Genomic DNA, 26236 nt, shown 5'->3' on the forward strand with positions numbered 1-26236 from the left:
ATGAAGCTCACATTCTTCTTCTTTTTCATCATTCGGTTTACAGAATCTGAACTAAAACCCCAGAAAGGTAAGACCCAGACCAAGCTGATGCTTATTCTCTCCTGATCAAAAGTCTTTAGTGCTTTAAAATAAGAAAAAAAAACATGCAAATGTGAGTGTGATGTGGAAAGTTAAGTTGGATTAAGCCAAAAGTGAACTGATATTTTAAGATTAACACCCTCTATTGCTCTTAACATAACTTTTGTTTTTTTTTTCTTGGTAAAGTTTATTTTCTATAATTCTGTCAGAAAGCCTTATACATTTAAACTTCTCTTTCTTAATGGGCTGAAGTGGGATCAGTGGCATTTGCAGTCCCCATGTTGTTCCCTGGTTTGAATTACTCAAATCGGATTGGCATAGAATAATGTTTGTGTTTGACAGATGTTTTGTATATAACTTCAACGGGACATGTTTTTGTTGTTGCCGTTCGGTCCATCAGTGCCACATGTAGCTCATCCTCCTCATGTTTGACCATCAGGGCCCGCGGTGGTATGTACTTTTAAAGACAAGACATACAGTCCAGGAGACAGCTGGCATCCCTATCTGGAGCCCTTTGGATTCATGTTCTGCATGCGCTGTGTCTGCACAGAGGTACATTCATGAATCCCTTCTAAACAAAACATCTAAAGGAGTAATACACTAAAATTGCTGGACTGTCTGAAAGACTCTGTTTTTTTTGGATTTTTAAAGGTGCTTGTAAACTCTTATATTGCTCTCTCTCTCTCTCTCTCTCTCTCTCTCTCTTAGACAGGTCATGTGAAATGTAACACAATCAAGTGTCCAGCTCTGCCATGTGAAAACCCAGTAGCTGAGCCTCAGCAGTGTTGTCCAAGGTGCACAGGTAGATGGTCCAAACGACTGATCAGAGTTTAACAGATACACGATGATTCTCGTTGTGACTTTAAATACGGTCCTGTCCGGTGTGATGTGCCCTCCTCAGATGAGCCCAGGATCCCAGCAGGCCTGAGAGCTTCAGTGAAATCCTGCAGGTATAATGGAAGTATTTATCAGCCGGGGGAGACCTTCACTAAGCTCGACCTCTTCCCGTCCAAGCAAAGCAATCAGTGTGTCATGTGCACATGCTCTGTAAGTTACATCTAATTCACTTATTTTATTGATCTGGTGCAAGAATATCTCAATTTAAATGCATGCAGTATGTGAGACATTTAAAGTCAGTAATGAGCTCAACTTATCTGTGACATTTTGGGTATACACTGCTTTACAGAGCAAATGTATCATGTGAATAATAGACACTAAAAAACTGAGAAAATGAAGAGAGTGGAACAGAAATTTTCAGACGTTTCTTAATCTAGAAAGAAATAAGGCAAATCCTCTATCCTTGCTAATGAGTTTCTCACAATCCTCCTTTAATTGAGAATTGTTCTTTTCCTCTAAAACAACATAATCGCTAAGCTGTAATCAATGAAAAAAAAAAGCTTTTAATTACTAGATGTAGGCCCTCATTAGATTAAAAATCTTATCTCAACACATTGTCTTCCTAACAATTATGAAATGTGTGTTTGTGCTCACCAAAGCCTTTTTATATTACTATTTAATGAACCTCTACGTTATTAACATATAAAGCCCACTTATACAACAATTGCTCCTGTGTTAAAATATGTCATATTTTAGATTAGTTTTTCCGAAATGTGTTATGTGTGTATTTGTTTTGTGAGTAATAAGAGTACCTCTGCCTACTTATGGCTGCTAAAGCTTTGCAGTAAAAGTTGAAATGTATCGTTAAATTCCATTTCATTTTATATCTTGTGCTTTGGTTTATGTGTCGGCTTAGCTTGGTTGAGGCACAAAAGAATTATGACAGCCTTAATTTAGAAAACCAAAAGCAGATATCAAAGAGAAAAGCAGAAGTTATGCCAAAATTGACATCACCCTGGAGTTGTCCTTTAAAAGGCTGTGTGATGTGAGGAGTTAATTTTTATGAGTTGATAAGTGGTATTCGTTAACAGATGTTTTCAGTTGTTTCCAGGGAGACACCACCTTACAACATTAACAAACAGATTCCGAGTAAAAATGTAAGAGTAGTACAAATCACATTTATATCCTAATGCATTTCTTCCAGGGATCTCTAATATTAACTTGTTTTATTCTCTCTGATGTTTCTGTTTAATCCTGATTTCTTTTGTTTTTGTGGTTTGTAATATATTGTAGGTATTTGTAGTTATTTGTGTCCTTTGGCAAAACACCGAATACATAATAATATGTATTAATTATATAATAATAATTGCCTCCAATGAGCAGGCCTGGTGTGGGAGTGTGTCTACTTGTGTCAAAAGAACATTTTAATTGATTTGGACAAAAGTAAAAACAAATTTAAGGTCTCATCTGTTGACATTTCCAAGCATTATTTAAAAACATATCTATTTCGCCAAGCCTTTCTTTTTTAACAGCACTTTATGTGTGCTTCACATAGTCCCACATCTGTCTGTCAAATGGTCTTTTATGTATTTAAACACTTTTAAATCTAAATTTCTTGATTGCAATAAACATGTAAGTGCAAAAAGCATGCAGCTGCAAAAGTAAGCTTTTGTAACTCTGTTTTCATTTCATTTCTTTTATTTTTTAAATGTGCAGCACTTTGAGCTATATAGTCTGTATGAAATGTGCTATATACATGAAGATGAATATGTTATTATATTATTATTATTATTACGTTTTTGCTGATGTGTTTTAAGAGCATTGGATCTCAGAAGACACTGTGATTATGTTGTTTGGACTTTGTCTCTCTAATTCTGAATGGCATAAATCTATTGATAGGTAAGCAGGTCTAGAGAGTCCTGCAGAAACCCTGCATTACTTGAGCATTGCTGTCTGGAGCTCATGCCTGGAGATAAATAAAATACATAACAATCCTTTTTTTCTCAGAATGGAAACATCTTCTGCGGTCTGAAAACATGCCAACGAATCACCTGTTCCTCGCCCGTCTCAGTCCAAGATACCTGCTGTTTGGTGTGTAAAGGTAATCCAGCTCGTCTAAGGTGGGACAAATAGCTTTAGTCTGTTTCCAACCTGCAATAATATTTTGAGTATTTGGCCTGAGCATATGGCTTGTTGATAAAAGTGTTCTTCTCATATCGATAAATATCACAAAATTCAAGTAGATGCAAATATACACGACACAAAACATGACAAAATGTGATCATATCATCATGATAAAATTCCACTTAAAGTTTATATATGATAATTCTTAAGTCACGTCCCGTATCATGCCTTCAATATTAATTACATTGTCCTCACCCTTTGCCTCTCTTTGGTCTTTAGATCAAGGCACCAGTGGGTCCTCATCAATTGAGGATGGGAACCAGCAACTGAACAGAGGCGTGGTATGTTCTTGCTGATTTAACTTAAAATTAACACATCTTAGACATTGCTTTCACATTTAACTTTACCATCTCTGAAAATATATGTAAATGTGGGCTATCAGTTGAGCGGCTGCACTTTAATTACTGGCCTTGGAGTTTCTGCTCCGATGAAGTGTCCTTGAACATAACACTGAGGTCACTACGAGCTTAAGGGGAGCTGCTGTGTAGCTCACGCCGACCTTTGACCTCACTGTGCGAATCAATTATTTTCACTTGAGGATCACATTATTCAAATTATTTCTTAAACATTTATTTTGCCGTAATCATTAAAGACATAGCAGTCAAATGTTCCGTCAAGTTCCTTGAACCACTTGGCCTGATGATAAGACTGAATAACAATATTCAATTTGAACTGCTGAATAAATCTGAAATGGCAGTGATTCATTGATCTGGAGCCAGGCTGTAAACGTCTATGATTTAGGGCTACATTTGATGCTCTTTCAGCCATCACTCAGGGGAAAAATAAGTAAAGCCAAGAGCTGAATAGATGAAAGATAACTGTGTTTTATTGTATCTGTTTTTACAAAAGAGGCATTCAGTCGACCAGTGCTCCGGAGAGCAGAGCAGGGCACGGTTCGACCGTGCCACTCCTTCCAGGGTCAGGACTTCTCCTCGAGGCCTTAGCCTCAGTAAACTTAACCTCAAAGGGGCTTCAGAGACCACCGTGAAGATTTTGTTGCAGAGAAAACACCAAAGAGGTAAGATTTTGTCCCAACAGAAAGATCACGTACAGGTATTTCATTTTATAGACATGTTCCTCACATCTTTACGATCACTCCCACATGTAACGCTCAGATGTTTTCCATTTCTCGCAGCTTGTTTGTACAATGGCAAGACGTACTCACATGGAGACATGTGGCACCCAGTTTTGGGGAAGGTCCTGGAATGCATCCTGTGCACTTGCACTGATGGTCTCCAGGACTGCAAACGCATCACGTGTCCCAGACAGTACCCATGCCAACATCCTATGAAATCAGAGGGGAAGTGCTGCAAGACTTGTCCAGGTAGTAAAATATGGTCGACATAATGAACTGTTTATACTGACATCATGATGACTGGCTGTTAACACCATCCACATAACTTGTGTCTGTTTTGTGTCTCTAGAAAGTACAGATGGAAGTAACCAGACCCAGTGTTACCTTGGATATAAGAATAGCCTCTTGGTGTATAAAGTAGATTCATCTTTAAAAGTGGATCCACCCAACACAGTTAGGATCATTGCTGTTGAAAGACAAAGTCCTGCTGAGGTTGAAGTGCAAGTATGGAAGACTGTAGAAGGTACTGTTACTACTGGTGTGAGCTATCATAAGGGAATAGTTCAGACCACTCTGATGTCTTAAAACAGATTTTTAGGCTTTTTTTTGTACGGAATAAAAAATACTTATATAACAAGTTAGTCTTGGAGGTGCTTGTCAAAGGATTTTGGCAGCAGGCTAGCTGTTTCCCCCTCTTTCAAGCTTTTATGCTAAGCTAAGCTAGAAGCTCCTGGCTGTACTTCTATATTTATGGTATAAACAAAAGAGTGGGATCTGTCTCGTCAACTGAAGCTGTCATTATGCTTCTCTGGGCAGCACGTAACTGAACATGCACGGGTGTCATTCGGGCACATTTGCATATGTGTTTATTTCATACTTGTACACTTGCAAACGTATTTGAACGACACCTGCATACGTTTGCAAGAGATCAAATGAGTATTTTTTTCAACTATTCCTTTCAGAGAAATATACAGTATTGCTGCACAAATGTATGACTCTCATCTGGGTTCTTTGTTTATACAGGTGTTTTACAATTAATGGAAATTGGTGACGTTCAAAGAAAAGATATTGTGGATCATCCAGAAAATTACACATTACTTACAACACTTGATGAAGGTATTGTTTTTAAATTACTGGACATAATTGAATTCAACTAACCTTCCTGACTTTTTTTGGTTTTGATGACTTTTTATTTTTTTAATTTTTTTTCAGAGATGTGGAAAAAATTTAAAGAGGAGGGAGGAAATCTGAGTACAGCTCCTCAGACCACAATTTGTGAGGATGGCATTCGGGAGATGGTGACTTTCCTAAATCCCAAGCAGATAGAAGATGTCTGTTCACCCTAATTGTTTTTCCTCCCTTGACAATTTTTATATAAATATTTCTGATAACCACATGGTTTACATACAGTAAATACTTTATTAATTCCTGTCCTGCTTCATTCCTGTAATACAAGTGGAATTTCTCATGTATAATATTGTTTATTGAGTGATACATTGTTGTCCATTATGTTTTAATCATCACATATTTTTAGATGTTAATTATAAAGTTACAAAACACAGTGTTTGATAACTGTTATGGTCATAAACTAGCAGATAGTTCTGCCTCCTGTTATGAGTCAAACATTGTTAGATTGGGGGGTTTATGTGCATTTAGATGGTGGAGTGTAGAGATCAGAGCTCTCTAAGAGTTGAGGGTTGACACTTTGTTGACTCAGTGATGATATTGAATGATTGAGGACATTTTGCAATCAGTATTTCTCAAACAAACCCTTTGCTTTAACCATATGAAAATAATCTATAATATGTTTGTCAAAGGGCCACAGTTTGTTAAGAATGTGAAGGGTTTTTAAAGGATGTTAAATGATCATCAACATATTTAATGTAAATACAAACTAAGCGTTTGTCACCTTATTTAAAATGTAGTGGTTATTGTATGATTTCTGTGTATATACATTTGACTGTCTGAATGTTTTTTTTTTGCATGAAGTAGAAAGAGGCATTGCATTGGGGTTCAATCTGCCAGCGAATACACAGCAGAAAACAACCTCTTTATTCTGACTGATGTCAAAATGTAGACATACTGTAGCTATTTTTATGCAGCTAGAGGATTTTGTTTGTTAATTTAGCCCTAGAAAATTCTACAGCTACACATACCAGAAATATTTGTATTTTAAAGTGGTCAATGTAGCTGAATTTTCTCTGTACCTCTGCTCACAGTTTAAACCCATAAAGTTTTCTCAGTATTTTACACCAGTAAAGATTGTCTGATTTGATTTTGGCTGTAACTATCGTGTTTAAATGGTGCACACATGTAATGAAATAATTTGCATTTGAGTCATGCACAGTAAGACACTGGGAATATTTACTTGAGACAGGCTTAGGATGTGGCTCATGGAGCTTAGAGTTGTCTTTGAAGGCGTTGCTTGAAAACCTTTTGCTTTAGTCTGCATGCCGGCCGCAGCAGAGCGGATCGTACACCAGTCGTCTCCTGAAGGCTTCCATTAAATAGAGCTCCGGAAGGCTGGATAAACTGTTTTCCCGCTGGAGATGAAATGTTATCAGAGACATGGAAATCAAAAGCAGAAGTTCAAACTCCATTCACCCCCCCAACCCAAACTCTCGCCCACACAATATAAACCCAACATCAGCGTTTTCATAAGAATCTATGAGACCAATGTCCTGATTTTCCTCAAAATGACAATGTTAATGTGTGAGATTTTCCTGACCTGTAGCGCTTCATCCTAACATTCATATGTTGAATCTCCTCTATTATTAATTTTATTGAGTCAGGGTGGATATAAAAGAGTCAAAAACAGCTGTGGTCACACCAAACTCAAAGCAAACTTTTTCCTGGAGAAGGCGATGAAATTCACCGAGCTGTGTGCACTGGCAGAACAGTGCTTTCCTCCTGTCCATAAAGCAATAAGCCTTTGAGCTGGAAAGCAGTAACAATTTACTGCTAAATCCAGTTATCCAGGCACCAAATTACAGAGAGAAAAAGTTAAGGACTAACTGGTGAACACAGTTGAGCCAACTAGCAACTAAATAGACAGATATTTTGTCAAAAACAGAGTTAAAAAAAGAGTAAATCAGGTCAGAAACACTCTAAAGCCAATGTTACTCTGTATCTCCTGAATGTGCAAACAAGCTACTGTTATCGAAGGTGATATAATATACATATAATGTAATAATAATGTCAGCGTTGTGGAAAAATTTGAGATTCCCAATTTGTATTTTTACAACAGATTGACTAAACAAAAAGTGCAGAGAAATTAAATTGCCTTTAAAATCTCTTTTATAATTGTTTTCCTGGCCATCAGATTGCCCATTGTAAACAGAACGGGGGAGATTGTGCTGATGAATCTAAATGTAGGCCAAGAAACTGAAGTACTTCCAAAGCATAGAGTACAGGAAGTAGATATTGCTTCCAATCCAAACAATGAAATCACCCAATTTCATGGAAATAATGAGCATGAAAGCATGATCTGTGAAAGCAGTCTTTTTGCTCAGCAGCGCTGTGTGCAGTCCGTCCGCAGGCCTGTTTGACCAACAGGTGTCAAATTATCACCGTGGTTCCCATGACTCAGTCAGTGTGCAACAGCAGATTTTGGTAGACTGAGTGGGCGCTCCAGAATAATAGCTCTTCCCTTCTCTGTGAACTCCATGACGTGCTCTCTCTGTCCCCTCCCCTTCCACAATGACTCATTGTGTTTTTTTTCACACTTTGCGCCGCACAACTCTGTCGGCCTCTCACTGAAGGCATGAAACAATATTTTGAAACGGACGCACTCCCCTTGTACGCCTTCAATACACTCACAAAGAGGCCGTCATATTTTTGCGTAGTTGGACCTGACAGCTTATAACAGTCTCCCTCTTAGTCGCCCAACGAGGCTGTTCCAGTCAACAGGGTGAGAAAGGAGTGTTCTACTTTACTGCTGCCAACTGAAATTAGTAATCAACATTTTCACGTTGCCATTTTCCCATGCAGGTCATTAAACAGATGATTATGACCACATTTGCAACGAGAGCTGAATCTGCCCTGTATGTTTTGATATCTTTGTCTATATTTATTTTTAATGGGAAATCCTATCAGTCCTTATTTTGAGGATGTTTGAATTTGTCTCACAGGCCGATTCCGCTATGCATGCTTAGCCCTGGCTCTGGCGATTGTAACAGCTGGGGGCAGTCAGTAGGTATAAATCATGCAGTTGGTCAGCTCTCTGTGTATGTGTACTCCACCCTGCTGCCCATGCAGCCCAGACTCAGTGAGAAGTGAGGAAAATGTGAGACTCCGGATCACGACTCAACCTGGGATTGGAAGCACTTCTGAGCCGTTGTTGTAATATTAACACATCAATTCATGCACGTCACAGAAAAGACTTTTACATACTTCATGTTGAAGGATTTCTTTACAGAGTAACTCTTTGTACTTCTGCAGTAACCATGCTGTCTTCTAAATGAAAGCAGCTGAGTTTAACTCATTTTAAATTTGAGATTGAATCAAACATGTACTCGTGTGCTGCAGCAGGTAGTTCCTCGCTGATGCATCTACAGTGTTTTGTGAGGAACTGAAGCATTGCAAATCAATCAGGCAGTCTTTTGATTCAAAAGGAGACAAATTGTGTTAAGTTAATTAAGTCTGATAGACGTGTTTGCTTTCATAGCTGATTAAGGTGCTTAGCAGAACCCTTGAGTTTATACTTCATCAAAATACTTCTGAAAATCTATCAAGGGCTCTGTTTTTTACACCCTAATCCTCTCGTTAATTAAGTTGGCCCTGATCATTTTAGCGGATGATTGGAATCTGGCCAAGAGAACATGGACAATACCGGGATACATGAACCCTTTAGTCTTCATCTCTTTATCCTGAGCAGATCAGCTTAAAGGTACAAAATGTAAACACGTGTTGTAGCAACTGTAAACTATTAAAACCAAAGCACAGCAAGATGTTTTGTTTCACGAGATGGAGAAGACCAACAACTTTACGGTTATGATCTGTAACTTATAACTGCATCTTTTCAGGTGCCTGAGTATCCCAAGCTTTTCCAGGATTACATGATAAGTGTGTTACAGTTCAATTGTCCCATCAAGAGAAATAATGAATGGGTCCGGTTGGCAGTGAATTCATTTGGCACTCGAGTAATGAGGAGTGTTGATGAGGTATTCGGGTTTATTCTTCCTGAGCCAAATCTGGTGTCTGATTCTCTGCGGGGTTATTTTCAAAGCTTAACTGTTGGCCCTCAATTTGAGAGTCAAACAAATCTTACCCAAACATTCTCAAGGCTCGCAGTGATCGCTGCTCCAGATGTGAAAATGTGCTGCGTTGAAATATACAGACACAAAACTTATAGATATATAAACAAAGATCCGTCTTGCGTAAGACATAAACCATCGACGCCTCTCTCCACCTCCTCTTTTGTTATTTCTGCTTTTGGACAGAGTATCTTGCTCTCTTGCCAGAGTTTGTTATATCACTGAGAGAATGGATAAAAATGTGTTTTCAGTTAAAAACTCACCTCATCAGTTGTTTTTTGATGTTTATAACAAAAGAGGTTACAGTGGAAAAGTACAACTGAGCCTTTTTGTCTGTCTGTTTATTCTGTGTTGATGTTAATGTGAGGAAGGGTCCAATAAACATAAAAAGAGACATGCATTTCTAATGGTTTCACTCTACAGCTAACGTTGTGCTTATCACAAGGAGACCTTCGGAATAACAACATATTTGTAAGAAATAAATTGCAGACATGTGTGGATTGTGTAATTATATTCAGTCTTGAAGTGATTTGTCACATTAATGGACCATTTTCACTTCTTTAGTTTGCATGCCTCCACGAGGCAGGAAAGATTTTTGTAGTGATGCTTGAAAAGCAGTTGATACACAAAAAGAAATGGGATTTGAGTTGGACGCTAATCAAAGAAACATTAACGAAAACATCTTAAAGGAGTATTCCACCAATTTTACACATCAAGTTCAGGTTGACGGGGCTTGGAGCTTGAACCAAAGGGACCAACATCTCGGTCTCTGCCTCTTCGATTTTGACCACACTTTTTTTCTTTTTTGTACTATATCTCCTGTGAGTCTCCCAACTTTATGGAAGTTTAATACAAAACGCCAGGAGTATCCCTTTAACAGTTGCTGTGTTTGATGGTATTTCATAATGATATTAGCCAGACCTATCTCCACAGGGCTGTGTCAGCGCTAAAGAAAGCTCTGGCTCAACACATAATCATTGTGGCAGTTAGTAGGTTTATAATAGTTGGCACAAACAGACACAAAGCATCTGAACACGTCCACACTGTTCTTCACCATCGTGCGAACATGTAAATGTGGGGGGGAAATTGTCTCCGATTATCTTTTAAGAGTTTGTGAATCTGTGATGAAGTCAGTAAATTCCTACTGACTGCTTGGAATATAACAACCTTTACTGAGACTGATCATTGCCCAAAACTGTGGAAAACATAAGTGTATACCTCTTGCACAATAGTTTATTTTCTGTCTAGAATTCCTGCATGAAAACACTGCACTTATTAAAGCTTAGATTCCTGAAGTTCTAATAATTATCACTTCAAAATTACATGGTAACAGCATTCTTGTCAGGCAAAATAAATTCATGCCAGGACTCACTGGCCAAAGAACAAAATCATGTTACTGAAAGCAACAACAAACCATCAGAGGACTTTTACTTGAGTTGCACTCGAGCCTGGATGGAGCAGTAAAAGGATTATAGGAAAAAAACTGTAATCCTGAGGAGATTTATCACAGTTTAGATCAAATTCAATCACATTCAAGATCAGATATTTTTGGCAGCTGTGGTGTCCAGTACTGTGGGATATCTTTGCAACACAGACGAGCTCTGCTGAGAGGAGCTGAGCTCCAGCGGACTGGAAAATAGTATTTCTGCAGCGTGTCAAAGCTCGGCCATTTGGCACAGCGTCCTCATTACCAATAAATATACCGCTAAAGATGAAAAGATCCCAACCAGACCCTCAGACTGAACGCCAGGTGTTTGGCCAATCGCATAGATCATGAAACTTTACTGATTGTTATTACAATCTGAATTTATTTACCAGATCAAAGCTGTTCAATGTTAAATTAAACAGGAAATATATTGCAACTTATATGGATAATAAATGTTGAAAGAAGTATTTGAAAATGAAAATGTGAAACACGTGTCTCAGAATGACAAAGTAGTAACACAAAGACCTTTGCTTACTGTTTGTTACACACATATCATTTTCAAGTCACACAGAAGCAGGGAAACACCCACACATGAATGTAAAAATGTAGAATCCCATGAAATATCTTTAGAGGACCTATTGGTTTACTCCACCTGGGCTGAACCTGCATTCCACATCTGTATGCTGCTCTGGAGAAGAAGAACTGAAAGACGAAATCAGAAAGAGAATAAACAACCAAAACAGAACATGACTAGAAATGAAAAAAGCATCCATTTTAAGTTTTTAGGAAATGTCACATACGACGTATCAGCTTACGGTTTAATTAAACATTATCATTGATGTGTTTGAATATCACATTTTGGTACATAACACTATAGGGGCAGGTTCCACTAGACTCAACAAAACAGAAGATATTAGACCGTTATCAGTTATCAGACAGTTGATCAACGGTGCATCAAACCTATTGTTGACCACTTTGCACTATAAATGCTCTCTAGCTGATATTAAGGTGTTAAAACATTTGACGTGTCAGGGAATAATACAAATGTAACACATCCTCAGCTTTAGCGTACTATTTATTGGTTGAAAAGAACACTTATATTTTCAGTTACCACTGCGCTCATTGTGGATTTTATTGTGATATCGATCCACACAGTTCTGTTGTCTTTTTAAACACTGGTCAGAGGGTGAAAAGTGAAATACATAAAGAAGTCCGAGCTGTCTATAAGCAGCATTGCTTTAATGCTTCAGGACACTTCAGCAGGATGGAGGCTTACAAAATGTGAGCTGGAATCCACATCTTCTCCACAGCCTATTGCTTAATATTGAAATGAAACAAGCCATGCTAGTTTAAGGGCATGCTTCTGGAAAAAAAAGGGTGGGCCTGAGAAAACACTGGAACTTTTTATTTTAGACTAAAAGAATACAAATGTACACACATTTTCTTTTCCCAAAGAAGCTGAACTCTATTGGCACACAGTTGATGCATACTATATGTATGAATGCTGGATTAAGTCTGCTGATAGCAGCTGCTTAAACCATCACTCTGAACATATTCATCCTTGTCACAGTATTAATCAAAAATACTCCAGGGAACAGACAGGAACACAGTTATTTCACAACACTACAACAGACACAGAGGGCACATTAAGGTCACATAAGGGCTGTAGCTTTCATATGTTTTATCACCTACTGCCTGCTGTAAGTAAGAATATAGGTTTCTTTTTGGTAAACTTCAAAAATAAAGTTTGTTTATCTTAGTTGTTCAATAAGACGCACAACCACTACATGTACTTTTGACATGTGGTTGGTTTTCTCATCAATTCCCCTCATGCCAACATCAACAAGGTTTAATTTATAGCCAGAAAGAAACTCACAGTTTAGCTAAGTACTTGAGAGCATCTACACAGGTGGAGGTTCAGCTTTGTTTTGGTTGGTGTTTCTAGCAGACTCGATGCTGGCTGCTTGCTCCATAGTTTTCTTGTGGACCATCTTGTGCTTTGTCTTCATGTCTCTCAGCAGCGACAGAGCTTCCTTGTGCTCCTGCTTGTTGACACCTGTGCCTTGTATCGCTCTGCCTGCACAGAGAACAGAGTGTTACGTGGAGAAAAGGTCATGAAAGGTAAAGTTAGCTGACGTTCATTGTATCAGAGATGTCCATACTTAAGGGGACTTCTCTGATCGTTGTGCTCTCTTTGATTTCCTTTATCATTTCATTAACCCTTTCAGTTGGCTGCTTTATAGGCTTCAAAGGTGGAAGATCCTTAATCTGTGTACGGAAAAGTATTTTTTTTAAAGTCATGACATGATGGTGATGACATTGTCCTTGTTCTTTACAGTCCTGGCTAGATGTATCATAATTTGACAGCAATATTGAGTGTGAATGCAAATTGTTAAACCCTTCTCTGTCTTTCTCTGTATGGCATCTGGATGCTATCAAGTTTTGGTTTTGAGTCTCTGTAAACATTGAGATTCTTCAGTGTGTGTTCCAGCATCCGAACAGCGGTCTGAATTCCTGTTGAAAGACAAGAAATTTATTTTTTTGAATATTCTCCTTCACCAAAGTTTTCAAGGCTTGAGGAAAATGTCCAAAAATAAATATATGTGCAGCAGAAACTACAGTCCTCACCGATGGGCTCCTCCACATCAGGACTTGGTTTTGCTTTTCCGTCCATCAATCTTTCCTTGTTCCCTGCGGTTTCTTTCTCGTCAGCTGGAAGATCAAACTCATATTCAGGAACATCTGTGGCCTGAATATGAAATAAAATCCAGCAAAGTGAGAAAATGTTGAGACTAAAAAAGAGAGGAGGAATATAAAAAACCCACAAAGTACATACCTGAGTAACAAAGAAGTGCTCTGTGTTTTCTTGGAAGGTTTCGTCTCCGCTATTCTCGCCCTCAGATTCAGGTGTTTTCTTCGTCTCACTTTGGGCAGAACAAGGTGCATCCATCAACAATAGCTTCTTTGACACCTTTGGGATTCTTTCCTCCACCTGTGATGAAAAAAATAGAAAAACAACAAATGAATGGTTAATTTTCTTAAGGCAAAGTCTAGATGGTCATGATCAGACACCAGTGCAGGAAACCAACCTTCCATTTGGGATCGGTTGACACCTTCAGTGGGAGCTTCACCACCTCTTGCGTCTTTTTACGCTTTATCGTGATCCCCAGTCTCTCGTGGAGGAAATAGGTCAGTAAGGGCGGGTCTCCTGTGTCCGAATAAAGACATTAAAAGCATTGACATTTCAGAAAGGATCTTTAAAAATCATCTCTTTTAGGAAGAGAGGAGGGTTACCACTTCTCTTCGTGGTCAGAGGGTTGGAGTGAATGTCAATTTCTTGGAGCATTGGGAAAAGAGCAACAGCCATCAGTGCTTCCTCCTCTGCAATCTGACGACCAAGCAGAAACATGTTAACACCATTTTACAAAAGGGGTTTTGGTTGATTTACTTGGACAAATCATCCAACACACCTTGTTGTCGGCTAAATTGAGGAATTGAAGCTCAGGCAGTGGAGAACTGGATCTTTTGCGGTTCTCCTCCAAATTTTCCTCGGGAGAGATGCAGAGATTTAAAATGTGGGAAACATGATGATGAAAAGTCTCAAACACCAAGTGTATAATTAATTACCTCTGAAATCCTCTTGAGATCTTCAACAGGGTTATGACTTGTCTCAGTGTGGGCTGGATTGAGGATTGAGGGGATAAAAATGACAAAATGTTTTATATTTTTCTGTGGTTGATGAGGAAACTCATCTTGCAAGTTATTTACCAAGTCCCTCTTCTTCAGCTTGCTCTTCAACAAAAGTCTGCCAATGTTTTGAACACGATGTGAGTTGCAAATATGGTATTTCAGAAATGAGGTTCCCCTGTAGGTTTAAATACTTTAGCCTGTAATTGACAATTATAAATGCTAAATTAATGTTTCCACATATTTAGTTATGCATTGTGATATACCATAGGTAATGCTTTGTTTTACTTTACATAGACAAATTTCAAACGACATCATTACTTCTTAAGGTTTGCAAGACTGTTGAAGACTCCAGAGGACAGTTTGTTATCGTCAAGCATCAGGACTTCAAGAGCTTTAAACTCTGTGTCGTCTTCTTTGTCTGGCCTTTATACAAAAACAGAAAAGAAAAACAACACAATGCACCAACATCATGAAATTCACACATACACTGGTAATACATACATCTGTAAAGTTAAAGTATATACCTATCTATATACAACTTGCTATAGTGCAGGTGTATAGAAGGTCATTACATTTGCTTCACTCGAATCAGGAGTGTGAATTTTGAAGATTTGTGCACCCTCTCTTGGTCAACATGAAAACATGCACCTCGGGTTTGTGGCCGGTCTCTGTCAAACACTATTTGGACAATTTGCTGTATTATAAAATCACACAAAAGTTCAGATTATTATTGGCTTTATTATTGGTTAAAATAATTTTGAATAGATTATTATTCATCCTTACTCATGAACTGTAACCCTATAAAGGCATGGTAATACTTACTAAGAATTATATATTATATTATGTGCTTAAGGACCTCAATCAAATATATTTTCTTCAGCTTTTTATATGGAAAGCAGCCTTTTTGCCACTGTCTCCGTGGTAAACAGCCATAACACAAAGCAGCGTTTGGCTGAGCTGTGTGTGAAGCTGGGATAGGAAAGCAACACCACAATGGCTAATTTAAATCAATTATGTACATCCCCAGCTCAAATGAGAAAGTACTGTTTGCAGTGAAATGGATTAATTTGTGTTGATTTTATTTAATTAATTTAAATCCAACTAGACAGGCAAAAACAATGAGCAAAGAACAGCAAATGTATCGTCTGACATGACACAGCAAGTTGTCTGATCATAGGTGAGGCCTTTTTTAAATAAGAAGAATAGGTAAGAATGATATAAATAAATGACAAACTGCACCTATAGTCAATCCTATATTGCTGCTTCATGGAAAATAAAGTACTAACTGTTGAGTCGGGTCATGGTTTAAGGAGCCTAGATTAGGAGGAAGATGATGAAGCTGATTTCCAGTCAGATGAAGGACTTTTAGATGAGGAAGACGACCCATGGAAACAATATCATCAGCTGACAAACTGTTGTAGGACAAATCCAAAATCTGTGAGGAATTAAAGAGATGATTTAGATAAACATAACCACATCATGAATACAAATAGAAAAAGCAGAGGAGTTATTGCTAAAAGCTCTAATTAGTAAAGTGCAAGCCTGAGATATTGCAAAACTTAAATTGGCACTAGTTAATATCAAAGCTCTTATTTTGAAAAAATTGCAGATGTATAAGAAGATGATAAATTAACATTTTGGCTGTAAATAAAAGGCTCTCAGGTTGTTAGGGATAAAGGGACTTGTCAAGTTGTTTATATAATTACACACAATAGTAATAACTAGTGCATCTAATTAATCTAAGCATGTCAAAGTCAGTAATCTTACCTCGAGATGAGGGAAGTCAGCAGCGTGAAACGTCATGTTGCAAAGCCCATTTAATGACAGATTGAGTTCTCTTAAAGACGCAAAACTGCTGAAAGACCCTGTAGGAAAAAAAATTCTGAAAAGTCACCACTTTTTCGCAAGAGACCAGAACTTCATGAAGGTAAATATGGATGATATTTGAGAATAATCACCTAAAGAGAGGGAGTTAATAGATGCATCTATATAAGCTACATTGTCAAATGCCTTGAGGTCTTCTGGCTTGACCTGTGCACAGAGAGGAAACACGTTAGTCTTTTTATCCACACGCTACCAACATTTTTTTTTATAGTCAAAGTGATACTTACAGAAGTCAGCTTCTGCTCACTGACGTCCACAGAGCAGAGCTCAGACGGTTTATCAACACAATGTAATTGGAGCTACAAAAGAAATGTGATTATTGGGGATCACCCACAAACAGCTGATCTTGCTATTTCAATTATATTTCAGTGTCTTACCAGGAAAGGTCCATCTAATGTGCTACCATGAGGAGCATCAGCCCCCCTGCTGTCCTCACATCCTTCATAAGTCTCTTTTATTCTTCTTTGAACCTTCCTGTATTGCTGCTCCTCTGCCTTTCTGTAGGCCACAAGCCAATGACCAGCACCTACAAGGGAAATACAATTAAAAATATATATTGTTTTTAGATATACAAATGTATATGTAATCACTATGTTGTAAGCATGCAGTTGCCTTCACACGTTTGTTTTTATTTATTTATTTATTCATTCATTCATTCATTTTCATTCATTCATTCATTCATTTATTTATTTATTTATTTATTTATTTATTCATTCATTTATTTATTCATTCATTCATTCATTTATTTATTTATTCATTTATTCATTCTTTCATTCATTCATTCATTTATTTATTTATTTATTTATTTATTCATTCATTCATTTATTTATTCATTTATATTCATTCATTCATTCATTCATTCATTTATTTATTTATTCATTTTATTTATTTATTTATTCATTCATTCATTTATTTCATTTATTTATTTATTCATTCATTCATTCATTCATTTATTCATTTATTTATTTATTTATTTATTTATTCATTCATTCATTCATTCATTCATTCATTCATTCATTTATCTATCTATTTTATTTTATATTATTTTTATTAACTCACCTTCTCCTCTTCGTTGGTGTAATGTCCGAGGTGGGAAGCATGTTGTTGGCCTGCTCCGTCCATCGTCTAGTTTACATAAAGCTGCAGCCATCTCGCTTCCTGCTGGGTTCCATCACAAACAACTTTTTTCGCTCTTTGCGAGATGAGCTGCCCGCAACAACTTACTGTATCCTAGCAACAACAGCACGTAAAGCGACAGCTGCCACTCCAGGCCGGTGGGGGCGCTAAATCGCAAACGAGGGGGATTAATTTAAGCGGAAAGGGGAAGAAACCCGTGAGCCACGCTAGTCAAAGATTGAATTCAATGATAAGATAATAGTCCTCCTAAGCCACCTATGGTATATGAGACATTACACAGATATTATTACGAAGATGCTGATGTTTATACGTATACAACACACGTCATAAATGTACTCGCTGAGACGAGTTTACGACCCTTGCGACCTGGGTTCGTTTAAACTAGCAGCTAATCGGCTTTGGCCGCACTGCGCATGCGCAGATCTGTCACCGGAGTCGCTGTAACTACGTTTCTGATGACTCCCATCCACAAACAGCGTGTTGCTTCCTTGTCTTTCATTCAGATATTGTGTGATAACATTAAAACGAGGAATTATTGGTCAGGATGATTTCGTGGAGCTCTAGCTGACGCTGGTAGTTAAACCCGACGGTCTAGTTCGGTTAGGACGCGACCAAGCGAACCCGGAAGTGAGTGCGAGGGTGTCCTCTCGCTCCGGCGACGTCTTCTTTGCGGATGATCCCATAGCATCAGTGTCGTGAACAGCAGAGGTCCTTATTTTGTTGCGTGAGATTAGACGGTATAATGCCGTCCACGCAGGGATCAAGGGTGACACATGCAAAGAGTGACAAGTGAAGGTAAGGGCTTTGTTATGCATGCACAGTAAAGGTTAAATGCTATTTGTCACAATGCAATCATATGTGTCGACGAGGAAGCTGTTGGAGTGTGAACTCTTTCTGAATGAAGATTGTTATACCAATACTTAAAAAAAAAAAGAAAGGCAAGACTTGTCACACATTTTGTACAACATTGTAATTTTGCAGGAACTCTGATCCATCATGGGAAACAGACCATCAAAGAGTGGCAGCGGAGAGGAACCGGTCAAAACAACTTTGTTTGAAAAGGAGCCAAGTGGAATAACATACAGGATTCCTGCTCTCATTTATCTGAGGCACATCCACACCTTCCTCGCCTTTGCAGAGAAGAGATCCTCACCCTGTGATTATGATGCCAAACTTCTTGTTATGAGAAGGGGAACATTGAAAGATGATGGATCTGTTCAGGTTATTATTCACATGCAATAACCATCATATTAACCTTTTGCTTGAATATTGACAAATGTCAACATTATCCCTGCTCACCTTTTTAAAAAAAGGTTGTTTTTTTGTCATGTTTTTCCAGTGGTCGTCCAGTCAGGAGCTGTCCACAGCATGTCTACAAAACCACCGCACTATGAATCCCTGCCCTGTGTATGAAAAAAACAGCAAAACATTGTTTTTGTTTTTCATCTGTGTCTGGGGAAACACCACAGAGAACAGGCAGGTTTTCACAGGTAAGAACAAGGCGCGTCTTTGCTGTGTTAGCAGCAGCGACGACGGTCAAACCTGGAGCCAAACGAGAGACTTGACCGAAAGTGTGATTGGGGAAACCATCCATAAGTGGGCCACGTTCGCTGTGGGTCCGGGCCACGGCGTTCAGCTGGAGAACGGCAGATTGATCATCCCAGCGTACGCCTATTACATCCCTTACAGATGCTGTTCCTTCCCCATTCCTTTTACAGTTTACCCACGTGCACTGTCAGTATACAGCGAGGACTTGGGTCAGACGTGGCATATAGGCAAGATGCTTCGAAAAAAGTCCTGTGAATGTGAAATGGCAGAGATCATAGACCACGAGGGCAGGAGCCATCTTTACTGCAACGCTCGTAACCTTGGGGGCCACAGGTGTGAGGCCCTCAGTGAAAACAGCGGCGTGTATTTCGACAAACCTCACAGTGCCCCAGAGCTGGTCGAACCGCCCTCAGGCTGTCAAGGCAGCGTCATCGGCTTTCCCGCTCCCGAGTTTGTCCCCAATGATGACGCTGAGAGCAAAGCTTGTGGCACATCGCTCTTGTCTCCGGACACACAGACCTGGCTCCTCTTCATCCACCCGACTAACAAGTCTAGCAGAAGGGACATGGGCGTGTACTTGAACCGATCCCCGCTGCACTCATCAGGGTGGGACAGGCCCAGGATCATCCACAGCGGGCCCAGCGGCTACTCAGACCTGGCGTACAACGGGGACAAGGATCAGTTCTCGTGCCTCATGGAGTGCGGGAAAGAGAGTGAACTCGAGCAGATCGCGTTCATGTCCTTTACCCTCAATGATGTCATGCAGACGGGCAGTAAGAAAGACAAGAAGATGCGTTGAATTGCTTTATTTCTGTATTAACAAAGCGCTCTAACATTCTCCTGCAACCTAAAATGAAAAAGCAAAGCAAAAGCCACTAAATATGCTGTGCGGTAACATCTGTCTGTGTTTACTGTTGTTCTACAGTGTGGAGATGATAATGCATGCATGAGTCGTGTGTTTTGTTGTCTCCTTGTTTACATGAAAAAAGTATTTAGTCTAGTATTCATATGCAAGTTGCTGTGTAAGGAAGGAAACTTGGGTGGCTGATTTTAAAGCATGCTGTGCTGGACTATCATCTTCAAAAACAGGCTTTGTCTTCAGCATGTTTGACAAGTACTTAATGCCCATCTCTGCATCTTATTTAACTGTCAGTGTATTCTGAGCAGTGGAGTGAATTTGCCTACCTCTTTTTATTTTCATATGAAGATCATAGCAGGCCTTTATCAAGTAGAGCGTAGAGTTTCCTGCCTGGTCGGTCGCTCCTTTACATTTAGTATACTCTTGATTCACGTATGCCTTCTAGCCTGCCAGTGCACGACCTTCTCTGTAGGTCACGGTCAGCGGCGCCTCAAAAGTTGGCAACAGAACTGGACGGAAAAGATAAACATTTACTTTTTACTTGCCACATCCAGCTACTCAATGAAGAGACCAACCAAACTGTACCGCAGCTATGAGTTAGAGGATATCAGATGATGGGTTAATAGAACATTTGGGCTACTTTGTACTGTAAACAGATTATTACTTTCATTTTCAAAAGCAATATTTCAATTAATTATATTATTTAATTATTTATTTTCCACTTTACAGTGCATTTAGCATGATTTTCTGAACAGGCTTTTTTCCTCTAACATTATTTATTAAGTGCAATATCATGACCAGGTATGATTGGCTGGCTGTTGGTTATCAAGTGAATGCATGTAACCGCATGTAACAGCAGCAGTAGACCCACTACTCCTAAAGCCACTGAGAAACTGCACACACACAACCTTCTACTGAGCGACTTCAACATCCATCTTTGCCTAATGTTGTGAGGCAAAATGCCTCCAGGTGGTCTCACACTAGTTTCATTGTGTTTTTTTGTTGACTGTTGTGGAAAGTGACAAAACATGCATGAAACATGTATTTTAGTAGAAAATAAAAGTAACCTGTTATCACGCGACTCATCTTTTGTTCAGTGTTGTGCTTTTTTTCCCCCTCTGATTGTAGTTTAATTACAGTAATCATTGCTTTTAACAACTGAATGTTTGGATACTTTAACGCACACAATACGATTAGAACAATAATCATCGGTCAGATAGGGATAGAGGATAAAACAATAGACAGCGCATGGGAGTGTTTTTTAAAAGCTGTTATGAAAAACACTTTATTGGCTGTTGGGAGTATTTAATTCCCTCCGCAGCTGAAGTAGGCTTAGGCCATGATGAAATGATGTGAAGGACTTTTGTTCTGAAGCGACCTGTGGGGAGTTGAATGTGATTGAGCAGATGTGCAGACAGCCGGGATGAATTAGGGACAGGAAGGAGCGTCTAATGTTGAGGATGGAATGTAGATATTCTGTAATTTTCAAGTTATTTCTAATGTTACAAGAGAGGTAGTTGTTTTTTTAAACTGCAATTAACAAATGAGAACTAGTCGGTCTTGACCTGCTGTCTGAGTATCTTGACAAATGAAACAATATAAATTATAATTCACTAAAAGAACTTTAATGTTGTCACTGGTAACAACAGCAGGGCCGCTACATAATGTTGCTGTGGTTTTTATCAAACGTTACTCAAACAGGAGTAAATATTTAATGTATTGAAAACTTCTTTTAGACGTACAAATATGAGCTCCGTTCCAAATCACACATTATTATTTTTTTTGCTTTTAGTACATACTGCAGCTTCCCATTCAAAGTACGTACTGTTGCATGCAGTATGCACTAAATGTGGACTTTGTCATAGCAATGCACCTTGAACTTTGACCCTCTTGCTCATATATATGCTAGGCAGAGGATTGTGGGTGAAATAGTCAGAAATGCATGCTGGCTTGCGTACTGCAAAACGTGACTGGATGACAAACTATGTATTGTATACTAAATAGTATGTTACTTTAGGTATTGGAACAGATATCTGGTGTGCTAGTGAGTATTTAGTATAGCAGGATGGTCACCCAATGTGATGGAGGAGCAGCTCCTGCCTGTATGTTAGAATTTGGCAACCCTTTAAGTCCACTTAAAACTTCACTGAATGTATTTAAATGTCACAATACAGATGCAAAAGTATTAAATAGCACAATCGCTCTCCTCATACTGGCATACATTGCCTTGCTCAGTTAAATTACTATAGTAGTAAGGGAATTTCAGTTGACACCTGCAGCTACAGGCTACTTGGTACTTCATTGCTGTGCCTGATCATTTATACATTCAGTGAACTGGTATGAAAGCAACAACTACACAAGGTATTACGTGTAACTTATTAGATGTGGGGGCCTTTTGTAAATCTCAAATGTGCTCCTCTATTGCCAGGCTACTTATTTGCTCTCTGTTTTTCATCACCTTTTCCAAACAGCTTCTTCACAAGAAGGATGAATCATGCGGTGAAACCTGTTTTTCTTCGGCAGCGTTGGCAGTGACACATGCTACATTTTTCAGCACATATGCTAATCTTTATCAGAGGGTGGCTTTGTGTAATACACATAGGACGCCAGCCGTAGTGTTGGCGTCACAGATGTGTTGCGTTTGTGGTAATAAGCATGTGTGTCGTCCCAGCAGGATCAGCGCAGGACACAAAGCTATCACATTGTTCTTGAAGCGTCCATTTGAATGACCCAGAGGCCCAAAGGTGAAGCTTCCACACATTTGGGACGATGACAGGAGTCCATTTAGTTGGTGGTTTAGTTTCTGTTGTTTTTTTTCTAAATAAGTGGAAATATTGCATGGCTTAGTAGCTCTAACTGATGTTTTTCTGTGTTTTTCATCCCCCCTATGTACTACTTGTAAAGCAGCCATTTTTTTCCTATTACATATTAAGTATTACCAAGGATAAGAGTAATTCACCAAACCCTTAAAATACATCTAACTATAACATATGTAAATTAGCACTTGTATTTTCATATGCAATTATATATCTGTGTGTACACATGGTTAATAACTCAGAAGTGCCATTTATTCAAACCTCAATTCCCTCATGCCACCACAGATATTTAGGAGATCTGGGTATGAGTGAGTCTGCAAAAAAAACCAAAGCTGTTTAGTCCCACATTAATATAAAAGAAAGCTAAAAAGTGGGTCATGTCAACAAAAAAAATGGTCTTTGACAGAATGCAAATGCAAAACACTCAAAAATAACAGCCTAATCTAAATCTGCACGGGCACTAACAATATTTCACAAGCAGTTTTGCATTTTGCAAAAGCTTCTGATGTGCCTAGCTATAACTAAAATATCTCCCCCAAAAATATTTCTATTTCAATACCTATATAGTACAGACAAGCAGAAGAAATCATGGCACGGTCTCCATGCTCAGTACTTGTTGCGGTCATTGTCTATACTTGCCAATAGACTCATTATGGTGTAACACAATATCACACCAGTAAGTACACGCAAAGGCACATTCAGAGTTGCACTGGGTGCAGAAATGGTGTAACCAAACCTGTCCAGGTTTCAAGGGAGCCTCAAGGTATTTCTGATAAGCTTTGAATATGTATATTACGCTGTAGGTGTTATCTACTGGTGTCCTTGTTTGCTGGTTTCATTTACGAGTGCAGACTAGCTGTAACAAAGAGAAAAATCAGCAGTTCAAAGAGCTGCTGCTTGTTTTTTTACTTTGTCTGCATAAGCATGTTGAATCTGAGGGATTACAGTCTTGTGCAAATACAGTCATTAGTGAGTGAGTCATCAACAGTATGTCGTTCTGTTAACTGTATAGAGGGAAGCTAAAAGCCATCATGGGAGCACATGGTACGTTACAATGGAGGTTGATTTATAATCCTAGAACTCACAGCATTGTGGGTAATAGCTAATATGCTATTTAATGTCTTTTTGGGGTTGTTTGTATGAAGCTTATAAATTAATATTCCTGTACATATATATATACAAATAAACAGTTTATTTCAAATGTTGACATGGTGGGTTAGCTTACTTTAACATAGCAGCTATGGTTTAGCCTATAGGTTCAGGTTGTTAATAATAATAATAATAATAATAATAATAATAATAATAATAATAATAATAATACACAATTCTTATCTGACTTTCTATTTACATTTTGACTTGAATAGTGTGTAATCTCCCGTATGGAAAACCTTTTGTCTCCAATGTAAATGTTTGCACAACAGCTCTGAAGTTTTTTTTCAAACAGAAACGACCTTTAAAACAAGTTATGTGCTTTGTTCGTTTAGGTTTGAGCAACAGACAGGATACATTCAGTATGAGTTGTCTCGTCTCTCGTTTGGTTTCTCTTTGTTGCAAGACAGTAAAATATAAGTTATGCAGGCAAAAAAGTTACATTTTCAAGGTTTGATTAAAGTATCTTTGTACACTGGAAGCTACACTCAGTCTAACTGAACATCATCAGAGTCACAGAAGGGAGCAACGTTTCAGCTGCTCCTTCAGGAATTCTTTCATGTTTCATATATTTAACCTTTATCTTGTTAACTCACTGCCAAACATAAAAGCCTATTTACAGTACAATGTAACCTTGCACCAAATAAAACAACTTCATCCGCTTTGGAGATTGTTGCTGTTTTCAATGAAGAAAAAAACCAAAGAATCCCAAAATGAACAAATCCCCCCTTCACATAACAAAAATATTGAAAAAATACAAAACTAAAGGGAAAAAGACATGAAATGCACAGTATAAAACGATTTGTGCATGTGTGCAAGAATCTAGGGAACAAACGATACAGAGAGAGAACTCCCAGAGAAATGAGCAGAGAAGCTATATTTTTAGGCTTCCACAAAAACAAAAGAAAATTGTTACATTTGCTAAATCTTACCCCAAGTTACCTGTGGCAAGAGTAACATCACATTTGATAAACTCAGTCATATCATTTATGTTCTATCATTTGAAAACTACTAGTTCCCCACAGTGTGACCAAATCTTTTTCTGGGATGCTCAGTGACCTTTCCACAAAGTCCAACTGTCTCAAACCTCTGATTTAGGAATGATGCTCCTCACGAGAATGGCATCAAAGTGATGTCACCATCTTTTGATACAGTTTAGGACAACACAAAGTCTATACGTCAGACGGACACACAGCCGTGTCTGCAGACCGCAGATTCTTGAAAGCACGAGTGCCCCTCCAGCACAGATCCTGGATCAAACTGCCAGACAATTTAGAGTAAGAAAAAATGGCTTACAAGGGCACTGCAAATCTACATAAGCCATAAAAGCCATGCCACATTTACACCCTGTTAGGGCTATTCTCTCTTAAAGGGACATGCGCACAGTTTACAAACAGGAAAGGCAGAAAGACTGCTGAGAAAGCAGCAGGGTTGGGAAAGTTACTTTCAAAATCTTACCCACTTCTGATTGCCAATTTTATATTTTAAGTACTAACATAATGCGCTCTAATTAAAAAGCCAGTGTATCAGTAACTGTTGCTGTATAATTCATTAATTTGAATTAAGAACAAGTAATTTGTGCCATCATTATTTCAGCATGTGTAAAAAATGCTCACAATATTTGGTTATTTTCAAAGTAATAATTCAATCTTTAAAACATGTGATCAGTTTTTTTTTTTTCACTGCAACAACTTTACAAGTAAACCATTGTTCCCAACCCTGTAAAGCAGTGAGCGTGGCAGACCAGTCACATGCACACTATGGGTAATGTTAGGCTAGACACATGAGCACTAACCTTTGGCTCTCTGGCTGCCGGGTACTAAACATCATACAGAATAACAGGCAGTTGCGAGGGGAGGAGACTCATGTCCAATGAAAGTACCATTCACACTTTAAAGTTGCATTTTAGCACAGAGGTTTTTTTTTTTTTCCCCCACTTTAGAACATTTGATTAACAAAGAGTCAAACCTGCTTAGACATCAGTTGAATATCTTTCAACTTCTCTTGGTCTCTTTGGACGGCAGAGACTCACCCTCTGTAGAAATAATGAATCTGAGAACAATCAGCAGTGAGCGATGTATGATCTGTTATGTTTTTTTTTCCCCAATCGAGAGATCTTTTTTTTTCATACATGATACAACGTACTGCGCAAAATGGATATGCGCACATACTGGAAGCATAATGTTGCTGAGGACATGCAAGTTGTTGAGTATACAGCAGAGCAAAAAGCGATGTTTCCCATTGTCATTTGTCTTCTTCATCATCTCGAAACATCATCTGTCACTCAGATTTGCATCT

At 38.5% G+C, this 26236-nt stretch overlaps 3 protein-coding genes across 3 annotated transcripts; 2 read left to right on the forward strand and 1 right to left on the reverse strand.

The window, feature by feature from the left end:
• On the forward strand, positions 1–5520 carry chrdl2 (chordin-like 2). The gene is made up of 11 exons (XM_054626489.1): positions 1–67; positions 518–630; positions 787–880; positions 980–1125; positions 2923–3016; positions 3319–3380; positions 3949–4117; positions 4235–4423; positions 4524–4697; positions 5198–5290; positions 5387–5520. Exons 1-11 carry the CDS (start codon positions 1–3, stop codon positions 5518–5520), a joined length of 1335 nt encoding a protein of 444 aa, XP_054482464.1.
• Positions 5521–12687: 7167 nt separating this feature from the next.
• On the reverse strand, positions 12688–17592 carry xrra1 (X-ray radiation resistance associated 1). The gene is made up of 17 exons (XM_054625702.1): positions 17489–17592; positions 16807–16955; positions 16657–16728; positions 16504–16576; positions 16313–16410; positions 15832–15980; positions 14864–14968; positions 14624–14742; positions 14483–14535; positions 14326–14403; positions 14150–14243; positions 13945–14063; positions 13692–13847; positions 13484–13604; positions 13254–13369; positions 13018–13123; positions 12688–12932 (listed from the first exon to the last, which is right to left on the reverse strand). Exons 1-17 carry the CDS (start codon positions 17577–17579, stop codon positions 12757–12759), a joined length of 1875 nt encoding a protein of 624 aa, XP_054481677.1. The 5' UTR covers positions 17580–17592; the 3' UTR covers positions 12688–12756.
• Positions 17593–17692: 100 nt separating this feature from the next.
• neu3.1 (sialidase 3 (membrane sialidase), tandem duplicate 1) lies at positions 17693–21048 on the forward strand. The gene is made up of 3 exons (XM_054625703.1): positions 17693–18361; positions 18548–18787; positions 18906–21048. The coding sequence occupies exons 2-3, from the start codon at positions 18563–18565 to the stop codon at positions 19911–19913; spliced, it is 1233 nt and encodes a 410-aa protein (XP_054481678.1). The 5' UTR covers positions 17693–18361; positions 18548–18562; the 3' UTR covers positions 19914–21048.
• Positions 21049–26236: the final 5188 nt, after the last annotated feature.

Source organism: Anoplopoma fimbria, chromosome 24 (assembly GCF_027596085.1).
Source record: "Anoplopoma fimbria isolate UVic2021 breed Golden Eagle Sablefish chromosome 24, Afim_UVic_2022, whole genome shotgun sequence".
NCBI lineage: Eukaryota > Metazoa > Chordata > Actinopteri > Perciformes > Anoplopomatidae > Anoplopoma > Anoplopoma fimbria.